Raw genomic sequence first — 13,663 nt, 5'->3', positions numbered from 1 at the left:
CAATGCGGCATCATTGTCAGCATTCTGTGAGTATAAAAAAAATGATTCAACCAGTAGATCCTGACAAATTCATCACTCAGACAGTCATGAGCACACAATGACGCAGGCCCACCTGGTCGTGGTGCACCATTGTGTTGGTAGTAGACCAACACAAACAGACCCAAAAGTGGAGCCCTGCCAGTGACAGACCACAACCATGAGCAGAATCTAGAGACCTCTGACCTCAGACATGGTTTAACAAATGCCACACACCTGCAGGCCATTTGACCACATGTGAGGGTACTAGGGTTTACAGGCAAACTACTAATGACCAACTCCACAACTTTGACTTGAATGTAGGTGACTCCATTGACATGAGGACACTACCATGAACGTTTGCAGTGGAAACAAGTCTATCTGACCTGGACAATGCAGCAGTGGTCCACTGTCCTGTTCACTGATGATTGTCGGGTCATTTTGCACAGAAAAGATGGTTGTCAAATGGTTGGGATCACCTTGTGTACCTTGAGTAGTCATATCTGGACATCATGAAGTAAGATTGTCTCATATGGAATGACCAGCAATGACCTCTGACCTGAACCCCATAAAGCACGTCTGAAGGAGAGATTGGATGATCAGAGCCCACCCCCAGGTGACCTTCAGGACGGCACTTGTGGAAGAGAGGAACACCTCAGACCAACATCATGAGTCTAGAGAATGACACATCACTGTCAAGCTGTCATTAGGCGTCTTTCCATTAACTCTGAAATTTCGTGAATTAGATTTTCTATAATAAATTCTCTTAGTGGAAACACCACAATTTCAAAAAACTTGATATGAAGTGTCAGTCCGAGCGCTGCACAGAGGGCGCCACCAGTCATCCCACAGCGTCACAGCTCATCATAAGTTGAGTGTCATACAGAATCGAGAAGCTCCTCCACCAACCAAGATTTCATCTTTGATTGATCTGTACCCGTACTTTTGCAGGGAGCATCCTGAATAAGATACAGAGGTCTCCTTTGAGGATGAGCACTAAAGCATTGAAAGGAACTTGAATGGATTTTGTTGTGTTTTCAGACAGAAAAAAGAGTCCAGCTGCTCACTTGTTGGAATGGTTATTTTTTTAATCGCTGAACATGCTTCTCATGTGCATCTGAGATTGTCAACGGACTAGCTGTGCTGCTCGCCACACTGCTGTGACGTCACCCTTTTCAGTGACTCACATAAAAAAAATACTTGTTTTCAACCATCGGCGTGTTTTTAATGACTTATTGAGTTGGTTTGTGTTTATTCGCATAATTGGGATTTAACAGAAACTGAGTCATTGTGAAACTGTGTTTTTTGAAAAATTCCTAGAATTTCGATAAAGTTGTGATGGAAATGCAGCTCATGTGGTAAATGATGGAAATACCAACTATTGACATGGTGAATGTTTAATATTTGAGGCTAATATATAATTAAAATATCAGTTCTATAATATAATTCCATTTATGTACTGACCAATCAGATGCCTCAATGAAGGTAGATCCTCTGGAACATATACAAATGCTTGAATAACACATACAGTGTAACTTACTTTCAAGTGTTAGGGGCGTGCCCTTTTAACAAGCTCACTCCTGATTTTCAAGAGTGATTCTTTTAGAAGGAACAACTTAGACCGACTTGGACCAATCTCTGCTTACTGAGCATTTCTGGCTCCAACAAGTCAACGAAAATTGCAAAGTCAATTGTAAAAAAAGGCAACTAACTTGACTCCATTTGATTGGAACCAGAAGTAATTTCTATGGGTGACATCACACATACTCAGTCCAGTTCTCATATACAGTCAATGGATCTAAGATCTTTTCTCCTATTCCAGTGTGGTGGAGTATTTCTGTTTTAACCTGTTGGTTTTAGTTTTTTTATTTTATTTTTGTTTTAATCTGAGTGGACAGAGATGGTCTGACTCTGTGTAAGCTTGACTCCCACAAAATGCACTTTCACCTCAGTAAGAGTTTTGAGATACTTTCCACAAACCTTAAAGCCATTTCTGAATAAAAATGATGTTAAGTTGTGGAAAGTGATGCTTTAAAGAATTCTCTGACAGTCATTACTATAAATGTCTTTGCTTTATCACAGGTAGAACTCAAGTTTAAATATCTGACTGAAGAGAAGTTCCGCCATCTTCCTGTAAAACCACTGGACTGACCTTCACAGCAGAGGTCAGCGATCTGGTTATTTGTCATATATGAATGATAAACACGTGTGTAAGAGCGAGCATGTTGACTGCAGCTATACTAAGACACAATGAAAGGGGGGTACGTTCTGAAGCAGACTTTATTTTGCATGTGTTCTACAAGTTTACTGGAGAGCACCAGCTCTTCACTTTGAGGGAAGCTTGGGGAAGACACTGGCCCAGAAATGCACATAACGCAACCTCAACATCTCCTGCACAGATGCACTGTTCGTTCCGCTGTTGATCTCCAAAAACTTGTGCTCTGTGTTTAGGAATCTTGGCCAGGTAACAGGGACATTCAGACCTCCACTGTTAGGATCTCTATAAAAAACAAATAAAAAAAGAATATGTCAGTGTTTTACAAAACGTAAAAAAAGTTTTTTTGTTTTTGTTGATTTTTACCCAGTTTTGGCAAAGTTGGTCCAGTAGGCAATCATGTAGCCGGAGACGTCTCTGTGACGAGGCCAGTATCCCAGTGGTGTGGTAAAAGGTTTTCCAAACACATACTGTAGGTCGTCAGCGTGGTCAGCACCCATCCAGACGGGGTAGAGGGCAATAAGGCCGCCCATACGGTTAGGCTCAGAGAAAAGGTAGGAGTAGGTGCGACCAGTTCTTTGGTGGAGGACATAATGAGACGTCAACGTTTGATTAGAAAACATGCATAAATATGAAGGACAACTGTCAGAACTTCCTCTTACGTTGCCTTTTGAGCATGAAGATAAAGGGCGGTTTGTGTTGGAATCAGGAAAATGTAGTCTGTCTCGATGGCCACGACAGTTTGCTTCACCTTTTGCTTGCTGGGACTTGACCCCCAGTCTGAGGAGTAGGTGGAGAAAGCATTCTCCAAACCCAGCTGTCCCTTCTCCTTGGTCAAGGCAGCCAACAGCCTCCTCACGTCATCACTGCAAACATCAGGGACGTTTTTAGATCGAGAAACAGCAACAACACCCACCAATAATCCAACTGTGGCAATAAATCCAACAATTAGCTTCAAGGGTGTCTCAGGAAACCTCTAATCCACTGACCTTTACTTTGTCATGCACCTTAAGGTGAGAGCAAGTGTGTCTTGCAGTTTACCATAAAAAACATTATAACAATGGAACATGATTGTTGTGCCTATTGTTACATATTTGTAAGGATCATGTAAGTTACGTTCACCAATGATGGCCTAGCTCAGGGGTCAGCAACCCTTAACAGTAAAAGAGTAATTTGGGCTCCTTTTCTACTGATCAGAACCTAGACAGAGCCAGTTTACTTTAGCCTTTAAGAAATTTGGATTTGCATTCATTACCTTTTTGTTTTCTTTTTTAATAAATATGAATTATGTCTAATGCACGAACAAAAGCAAAAATATAAAAAGAAACTAGCATCTCTCAAAATGATTTTTTTTTCCGTTTTTACCCTTTTATCTTAGTAGATCCCAAATTAGCTAAAAAGCTAGTTCATAGCCTAAATACTAGCTAAACTCCAAAATAGCCTAAAATTCTTCAGTAAACTAAATTAGTCAAAAATGTTAGCATGTTGCTAAAATAGAAGCTAAACTCTAAATTGGCCTAATTGAAAATCCCAGTAGATAACACATTTGCCAAAACGTTGGCGTATTGCTAAGATGTTAGCTGAACTACAAATTAGCATTAAAAAACTCATTAGATGCCAAATTAGCCAAAAAAAAGCTAGTTTGTTGATTAATTACAAGCTGAACTCCAAAATAGCCTTAAATTCCTCAGTAAAATAAATGAGTCAAAAACTTTAGAATGTTGCTAAAATAGAAGCTAAACTCTAAATTAACCTTAAAAACCCAAGTTAATAACAAATTAGCCAAAAGCGTTAGCATGTTGCTAAAATATTAGGTAAACTCCAATTTTTTATTTTTTTTAATTACTATAAAAGATGAAAATGTAGCCCATAAATATGTTTAAAGACTTGTTGCTAATCTACTTAAAATTTAGATATTTGAAGACTTTCTTCATATTCATTTCCTTTGGGGCATATTTTGCTAAATATTTCAAAAACTATAAAGTTTAAGAATACCAAATCCACAAGGAGTAATGTCCTGAAGAAGCTGATCATTTTCATACCAAGATTGGTGAAATTGCTGAAAGTGTAATTGTAAATAATGCTAAAAAAAAGTATCCCTTACTTAAAAAAGATAACTATTATTTTATTTTTCTTCAACCAGAGTCACCATGGAGAGATAAAAGAACCAGATGTGGCTCTGGAGCTGCAGGTTGCAGACCTCTGTCCCAGCTGCACTTCAGTCCTTACTGACCTTACTGCACAAATGCTGCACACATCATTTGAAGGATTCTTTTTGCTAGCAAACTTGAAAAGCTGCATGACAACAAAGAATATACATTCTCTTTGTCAAAATTTCAAATATTTATGGAAAATCAAAGATTTGATTGTACCTTCGTCAAGGTCCAACTGTATGAGAAGAATAGTTCTATTTAGATCTTTGGTTGCATGGAATCAACTTTGTGGGAGGATAGGGCTTATTTTTGACTAATATCATTTCAAAAAGATTTTAAAACTAACATACATGGACCACTTACAACAATGTACTGTACTGATTTGCATGTTTTGTTTTTATGAAGTGTATGGTGTTGGAATGAAATGTATGTAGTATGAGTATGATGGATACAAAAATAAACCTGCTTTGACCTTATTTTATCATTTTTAGCTTTTATAATGAAAATATGATTAATTGGTTTGTATTTTGTGAAATCCTCTTGAATCTGCTCACACAAACTACACTCTGATTGTCTAATTTCCTCATTCTCACAGTCAGGCTGCATGAGCAGACAAGTGAAAAGTGCACACTCATCACTTGAACAGCTCTAACAGGCCCCTTGCACAGTGCACAGGTACAGGTTGGGATGAAAAAATGACATATTTGTAGCCTTACGTGTTGTATAATTGCTGATCTGTTGGCTGCAGCACGCTCGTAGAAAAGTCTGCTTGAACAATTCACAAAGTCGTTTATGACCTTAAAACTTGAAGACTACCTGTGTGATCCATTCAGATTTGTCCGTTTTTTTCCCAGCAGACAGCCTGTATCCACCTGTAAGTGCAGTTGTGACTAAAGCTGGTTTTGTGTTCATCCAATTTACAGACATTATCTGAGGTCCTGAGGAGCGATTTGAGTATCAGGCATATCAGTCCGGCAGCAGCGCGATTTGAGTGTCTCAATATGATTTGGGCGGCGTAGTATATCCAGTTTTAAAAAAGTCTGAACTTTGTCCAGGATGACGCGTTGGGTTAACCAATCAGGGACTCAACTTTAGGGATGTGACGTCTTCAGTGACTGGATCAGCACGTGGAGGAGGATCTGATCATTCTCGTACTGACAGTGGCGGTTTTTGATATGGGCAACATAGGCGATCGCCCAGGATGGCATTTTCCAGGGGGCGGCACAGAGGAAAAAAAAAATCCTCCAGTATTTCTTCTCTCTAATACAAACAGCAGAGCGCTTCTGTTTTCTGTCTAACAATGAATTTAAATGTCAAACAGCGCCCTCTGCTGCACGACACTCAAACTGGCGCCCTCACCTCATAGCTGTACACTGTGGAAGTCAAAAAATGTGGGGGGGGACAGTCCAACACAGGTAATTGGGAGTATTTTTCAGTCCAACACTCATCTGAAGCTCAAACTATTTTCAAATTAAACCACTTTAGTGATTGCATTCACCATGAATGTATTTCTTAAACTCAATTCAAATTTCTCAAACAAACTGAAATAAGTATTGATGTAGTCCGAGGCTGAGATGGCGCGATGCTAAGTGCAGCTAGAGGATGCCAACTTGTTTATTTCAGTGAGCCCAATAAAATATAAAAGACAAAAGTATCTGATGCCCAATGTAGACAAAAGAAGACCAAGAGAAACATGAAACTGACAAATGATATTCAACTCTGTTAATGTTATTATTTAAGCCTAAGACAACTTAAAAAGCTAGGCTAAGGCTATTGTTAGTCGATAATTTAGTTCATCCAAACTCAAATTGTGCATTAAATGCAGGCAGCTAATTAAATACAGTTTTAAAATTGTCATATCCAACCGATTGTAATCAATTCTCGTGTCTTCATTAAAACAGCACAAGGCGACATGATGACCTGCTGTCACGTTATTTAGACATTATTAAGTACTTTGTCTCTTTCTCTCAGTATTGTTAAAATAACTTGGTGTGGTTCACCCAGGGTGACAAATGTACCAGGACCACCACTGCATACAGAAGTTTATGATAATATTCTTATTTGTAACCACATAATTATTACTGTTATTTTATTTTTATCTCCTCTCGGACTAATGCAAGACAGCAAGTCTTCAAACTGGGTCACAGGGAGTCGGAGATCATCTCGTGAAACCAGACATGGTGACGTGATTACCAATGCTTTCTTTTAGAGCTCTTCAAACTAAATAAACCTGATCTCTAAACATCCTCTGTGTCTTCTATGCTAATTAGATAAACAGACTGCTCTATGTAGCGATCAGGCCCAAACTTTTGGTGATGGCTCCTCCATCACGCATCCAGTGTGGATAAGCATCAGCTAGTGAACTCACTGTGCACCCAATTTGATGCACAAATTGAATTTGGTGTGAACGCAGTATAAGGCATAAAGTTTGGTCTGGTATCTGGGAACAGTTAATTAACTTACATGGGAGTTTCAAACAGATCATTGTTGACAGATGGAACATCCAAACCAGTGAAGATATGTCCGTCCATATCATTGGCTCCAGCAATGTAGTCGACCTCGGCAGCGTTGTGGAACAAGTTGTGAGGCTCGTCTGGCAGAAAGTCTCCATCGATCACGGGGGACAGGACCAGGTTGTTCACAATGGGCTCTAGAAAACGCAGCAGACTCCCAGTTAAACTGGTGATTTGCTCCCATCTTTAACAGTCAAAGATGACAAAGAACATAGTAAAAATGTTTTATAAATCACAGTTTTCAAGATAGAAATGACATGGCAGGTCCCATTTCTGTGTATTAAAAAATATTTATTTCAAAAATAAAAAGGTCAAAAATTAAATGTCTTTTGTATGGAATTTCTTAAAATGTACAGTTCATGTTGGATGCCAAAAGGACTTTTTGAGACTTTCATTCTAAACAACTTTTTATATAACTGGAAGCTAAACTAGCATATTCATTTGGGATTATGGATTATTCATTCAGAAGTCTCTTGTTGGGTTCGGACGACCCGACCCTTTCATTGATGTGTGATCCCTCCCAAAGATGGACAGGATCTCATGTCTGCCACAAACATCAGAGAAGATAAAAACAATCCTTGATGACCCCTTAGAATAGAATAATATCAAACACATCAAGATGGGATGTGTGAGCGTAGACTAAAGCTAAATAATGACAAAAACTCAAAATGTATTTATCAGGGAATTAAATATACAGAGTTTCCTGATGTGCAGCAGCTGTTTGATGCTCATTTCTGAGCAGATTGTTCAGGACATGGCTTTGTCTTGGTACAACCAAATGCTGAATCAGAGAAGCTCATAGACGAGCACTAACCAAAAGCAGCTCCTCTGTGTTTTAAAAGGCCTGAGAGAGGCTCAGGAACAGGCGATCTCATGGTACTGAAGATTAGATTATGGACCAACCTGTTCTCAAGGACAACCATTAAACTGTTTGAATTCATTTTCCTAACTTTTGATAGTAAAACTGTCAACAGTCAATTAGAATCTTCCATATTGAAGACTTTGATCTGATATTTGAGGCGGTAACCCTTACCATAGCTCGGGGGATTTAGGTGCCCAATCAACTGGGCAGCACTTGACAAAGGTGGGCAGACTACGGCCCCAGGGCCATAAGAGGCCCGACAAACCCTTTAATCTGGCCCACCAAACTGAAATTAATGTTATTAGTAATCCTTTCTAATGTTTTATTTTCCTTCTGATTCTGTTGTGTCCTCCACGATGGTTCACTACAAACCCCCTGACGTTTGTTCAGATGCAGAAAGTTATTCTGCATACATGTGGTGTTGGAATATTTGTCGTTTTTCTGACCTTCATGTGTGTTTTGACAGTCATTTTTCCAACCACATGAACGCAGAATTTCTTGTTTTCATTTTTCCCTGAGAGACATCAACTCATCAGTGCAACTGGCACTAAAATGAGAACAAAAGCCACAATTTGTGGAATAAAAATTCCCAAATGTTTTGTTTTGATATCAATTTTCAACCCAAATTAGAGAATGTTTTCATCCAGATTCCATGTTATTTCTTTTATGAGGTGGATTACCATAAACACTACAGTTTTGCTTTTTGTCCTTCTTTCAAACTTTAGAACCCTTTGTGGCCCATGTGTCAGAGAGCTTTCCCACCTCTGGTCTGTAACCGTTATTGAGACCCTTTGACCCATGATGTCCCCAATCCTGGAACACTTCTTTCTTAAAAGGTGTTTGCTGACTGATTGTAAGCCTGCCAGGTTTGCACAGAGAATTGAACAGCAGATACTTGACAGCTGATTGACGTCAACACGGTGTGGGACCGAAGTCCTCAGAGGAAGACAGCAGCGTTAGCTTACGATCAGGAGAGCCAGCCATATTAATAGATCCCGCCTTTGTCAAGGTCACAGGATCCGTCATCTTCAGACAGGCAGCCATTCTGGAATCGGTAGGGCAGTTGACTTTGAGGGCGACCTAAAAGAAGTTTCCAGCAATTCTTAGTTATTTACAATACCTGAAATCTTGTGCATTTTAAAACAAATCCAAATGAAGAGAGTTTACAGACATGAGAAGCTGCTGTTTACCTCCTCAGCATACTTGCGGGGATTGTGGTTCACTGCCCAAGGGCAAAGGGCAACCCCACTCTGGGAGATGGCCCTCCTGATGAGCCCTTTGTTGTGAGGAGTGAGAATCTGTCAGTTAAAAGAGAAAAGGTGATCCGTTTAAGTCCATCAGTTATCACACTGAAATTCTTCCTCTGCGTTTGACCCCTCCGCTAAAGGTCACAGCCGCTCTCGGAAACACTTGGTGCTTTAACCCCAAAGAGCCAGTGGATCCCATTTAGAGTTTTAGATATGAGCTGGCTATGGATTGTCTTACAACCAACAACCGTTAGGTCAGAGGTCAGCAACCTTCATCAGTAAAAGAAGCATTTGGCTTGTTTTCTAATGATCAAAACTGAGAAGGAGCCGTATAGTCTTACTTTAGCCTTTAAGAAGTATGGATTTGCATTCATGACGTTCTTTTTTTTAGTAATATGAGTCATGCTTTTTTGGCACAAACAAAAGCAAAAATATAAAATATAAAGAAACTAGAATCTTTAAAAATGTGATTTAATAAAAAAGTACAGTACTTAAAATAGTACGTAAAATACTTTGATTTATTTTTTATTTTTTTGTTCTTTTCCCCTCTTTGTCCTCAGCAGTCTTACACTGCTGAGTTTAGTTATTTTAGTTTGGGGTTGGATCTTGGTAGTCTTAGTTTAGAGGCTTTTTTTATTTGTTTCCTTTCGGTAGTTTTGGTTAAGAGGAGCTGCTGACTCTGCTGGTCGACATGTCTGGATCAGCAGTCTCCATGAATTATGTTATGTTTGGAGCCACAATGGAGATATAAAAGAGACACATGTGGATCTGGAGCTGCAGGTTGGAGACCTCTGCACTAGATAGAGCTCCCTGTTGAATGGATCTACTGAGAAATTATGAATTGGACATTTCTTGACCTAAAGGAAAGTTGGATTCTCACCTGGAAGTTGACGCTGGCTCCACCTGCTGACTCTCCAAAGACGGTGATGTTGCTGGGGTCTCCTCCGAATGCCCGAATGTTTCTGTGCACCCATGCAATGGCAGCCTGCTGGTCCCACAGACCATAGTTTCCTGATCAAAATCAAGTGTGGACAAGTTCACATGAAGGGAAAAGATTTTTAAATGAAACTTTGAGCAAATCCTGTTTTTATCAGTGACCAACCAGGAAGTTCAGAGTCTCCAGTGCTCAGGAAGCCCAGGCTTCCAACACGGTATCCCAGCGTCACCACGATGACGTTTCCTCTGTCGGCCAGTTCCTGCCCGTCATACAAATAATTGTCCAGGAAGTTGGCACCTGCCGCAGCTCCAGCCAGGAAACCGCCGCCGTAGATCCAGACCATGACAGGTAAGTTGGTGGATACTGAAAGACAAAAAAAGGTCTGCTGTACTTTGATGTATCACCAAACTCTGAAATCTGCTGTCAGTTCCTACCCGAGGAGCCGTGGGGAACCCAGATGTTGAGGTACAGACAGTCCTCACTGCCGTGGGTGCCAACCAAGGTGAGGTCCAGCTGAAGACACCTGCTCTTGAACTCAGTGGCCTTCATAACACCTGAACACAGAAGAAGCATACGCTCTGTTGATAAAACACTTGATTTTTATATTTAGTTTAGGTGTCGCATTTAAGAAGAACGTAAAAGATAAAACTTTCAATTCATAGATATTTTTTTTTTATTTTTAGTAAAACAATATTATTTATACACAATAAGGGCACTGTGTCTCTTTAATCTCTCCATGGTGGCTCCAAACATAAAATAAGTCATGGAGACTGCTGATCCAGACATGTCGACCATCAGAGTTCACAGTGAAAACATATTGACATTTCATTCCGAGTCCATACAGTGAGTCTACACACCGTCCCATCCAGCGTGAGGCTTCGGCTTCTCAAACCGTCCAGGCGTGGCAGCGAAGGGGATACCCCTGAAAACGTCCATGGTACGAAGTAACCCCAGGTGGATGGTTTTACCCTCCACCATCCCTCCCTCGGTGCTCACGACACCGAGCTAGAAACACACACAGAAAAGGCCATTTCAGCTTTATCTGTGGAGCAGCAGGAGACCAGTAGTCAACATGCATCAATGCATTTAGATAATATCAGCACACACTATAAAAAAAGATGGATTTAATTTATGAAAACAAAATCTGGAAAACAATCCGCTGAAATGTTCTTTCTCAAGGTGACATAAAAGCATCAACTGTGATTATGGAGTTTGTGTTTTCAGGGAAGCTGACATGTAAAGAAAATGGTGCCGTTGCATCCAGAACATCACTGAAACGTTTGGAACTATTGATACATTTAGCACAATTCAAGCAGGAATGCTCTTTAGGGCAACTGGCCTACTGAAAAATAGCCCAGTAGTTCTGAAGAACAGACCTGGATGATCTGAGCGGACACGACTGAAGCAGATTTTTGTGTAAGAAAACATTTTATAATTGAAGAATGACTTACAGAGGCAGCAGAGGCCGTCTGCAAAAACACAGCAACGGCAACCAAAATCCCCAGCATGGCCATCAGGATCCAACTGGAAGTCAGGATGGAAGATTAGCTGACTTTATAAAGAAGACTCCGCCTCTGAGCAACAAACATCTGACCAACCGCACCCTCAAACAGCTACTTTTCTCACTCTTTTGAAAATATTTAACTACCTGTTTAATTCTTACATAATCACGGATTACCTAAATGCACCAACATGTACTATGTAGTTAGTGCTTAACAACATACAATGTTCCACTCAGAATAATTTCACATTTATTTCATGAATTTTTTAAAATATAAATAAAGCTCACAAAAACGTATTAATTGTTTGCATGTTTTTAATATACTTTAAATAAAACATTTAAAATATGAATACAGGGTATGCTTGAATATGAGATTCAGTCCTCCTTCTCAATGAAAACAAAGTATTTAGTGTTGATTAATGTGGTAATTAAGTAACAAGCTGCCACAGCCTTCACCGTCAAACTTCACAGGTGATTTCTAATCTTGTTTTTTGTACACTTCTATTTCCGGACCCTCTGTTGAGTTTGCTCAGCTGTTCAACATGCTGTGATGTCTCACAGGTCTTCTCCGAAATGCAAACTCATTCTGCTGTAACACAGATCCAGACAGGGGACACGCTACAGTCAAAACTTCCCCTTAAAATGTGTTTTTTATCTCAATAACTCATCTGAAATTAAGATTTTCTTTTAAGTTAATGTCATTAAGACCTTTTTAGTTTTTCCAAGGTGTTTTCCTCATATCCAGCTTGATTTAAAAATAAAAACAAGATGAAATCCTCTAAAGCAAATAAAATGATTTCAAAATGTTTCAAATACATGAGAAACATTGAAAAAAGCATCAGGATAAAAAAGAAATATGATGGTTTTTGTGTGCTTTTGAAGTTATACATCTTTTTAACTGCCTATCTGCTTCAATATTTTTAGCTATCAATTTCAGCATCTTTAGGTATCAGCACTACCATCTTCAGCTGATTAATTCATCTTACAGCATTCACACTAGCATTATTACAGGTAATGCTATATATCTAATTTACAATTATAGAATAGAATAGCAATACTTTATTCATCCCAGGTTGGGAAATTAGGCTGTTGCAGCATCAGGCATATACAGACAAAAAAGCAATATTTACAAAAAATAAGGAAAAAATAATATACAATAAAAACAAGAGCAAATTGTGCAAATTGTACATGTGCAGAAAATAATAAAGGGAGTGTGCAAATTGAGGCAGTAGTGAGAGAGTCATGTAAAAAGTCCGTTTGTGGGTTATCTGTTACAGAGCGATGATGAGTTATACAGTCTTATTGCATGTGGCAGAAATGATTTCTTGTAGCGGTCCCTGGAACAGCGGAGTTGTCTGAGTCTTTTGGAGAAGGCGCTCTGTTGTTTGTCCAGGACTGGGTGGAGAGGATGGTCTGGGTTATCCATGATGGATAGCAGCTTGTTGAGGGTCCTCCTCTCCACCACAGCTTCAAAGGTGTCCTGCTTGCAGCCGATGATGGAGCCAGCCTTCCTTATTAGTTTGTTCAGCCTGTTGGTGTCCCCTGCAGTGATGCTGCCCCCCCAGCAGACCACAGAGAAGAACAGAGTGCTGGCTACCACAGACTGGTAGAAGATCTCCAGCATTTTGCTGCACACATTGAAGGACCTCAGCTTCCTTAGGAAATAAAGTCTGCTGCAGGTCTTCTTGTAGACAGCCGTGCTGTTGGTCGTCCAGCTCAGCTTGCTGTCGATGGTCACACCCAGGTACTTGTACTCCTCCACTGTCTTAACGTCCTCACCCAGGATGCTAAGGGGCTGCGCTGCAGTACTCTTCTTTCTGAAGTCGATGACCATCTCTCTGGTTTTATCGACATTCAGCAGCAGCTGATTTTCTCCAGACCACTCCACAAATCTGTCCACCAGCCCCCTGTACTCCTCCTCCTCCTGTCCTCCGCTTATACACCCAACAACTGCAGAGTCATCAGAAAACTTCTGTAAGTGGCATGACTCTGAGTTGTACTGAAAATCAGCGGTGTACAAGGTGAACAGGAAAGGAGAGAGCACAGTGCCCTGTGGGGCTCCCACACCACTCATCACCACATCAGACAGGACACTGCCCAGCCGGACAAACTGAGGCCTGTCTGTCAGGTAATCAGTGATCCAGGAGACAGTGGACCCACCAGCACCCATCAGCCGCAGCTTCTCACTCAGTAATGGAGGCTGAATGGTGTTGAAGGCAC

General features: G+C 40.2%; 1 protein-coding gene across 1 annotated transcript; it reads right to left on the bottom strand.

Moving 5' to 3' along the window:
* Nucleotides 1–2,277: 2,277 nt before the first annotated feature.
* Nucleotides 2,278–11,543, bottom strand: cel.2 (carboxyl ester lipase, tandem duplicate 2). Its single transcript, XM_024263284.2, has 11 exons — nt 11,394–11,543; nt 10,800–10,947; nt 10,377–10,496; nt 10,108–10,305; nt 9,886–10,016; nt 8,949–9,056; nt 8,724–8,838; nt 6,847–7,033; nt 2,893–3,096; nt 2,597–2,806; nt 2,278–2,515 (listed from the first exon to the last, which is right to left on the bottom strand). Exons 1-11 carry the CDS (start codon nt 11,454–11,456, stop codon nt 2,341–2,343), a joined length of 1,659 nt encoding a protein of 552 aa, XP_024119052.1. The 5' UTR covers nt 11,457–11,543; the 3' UTR covers nt 2,278–2,340.
* Nucleotides 11,544–13,663: the final 2,120 nt, after the last annotated feature.

This window comes from Oryzias melastigma, linkage group LG12 (genome assembly GCF_002922805.2).
Source record: "Oryzias melastigma strain HK-1 linkage group LG12, ASM292280v2, whole genome shotgun sequence".
NCBI classification, from domain to species: domain Eukaryota; kingdom Metazoa; phylum Chordata; class Actinopteri; order Beloniformes; family Adrianichthyidae; genus Oryzias; species Oryzias melastigma.
This window is presented reverse-complemented; position numbering and strand designations above follow the sequence as displayed.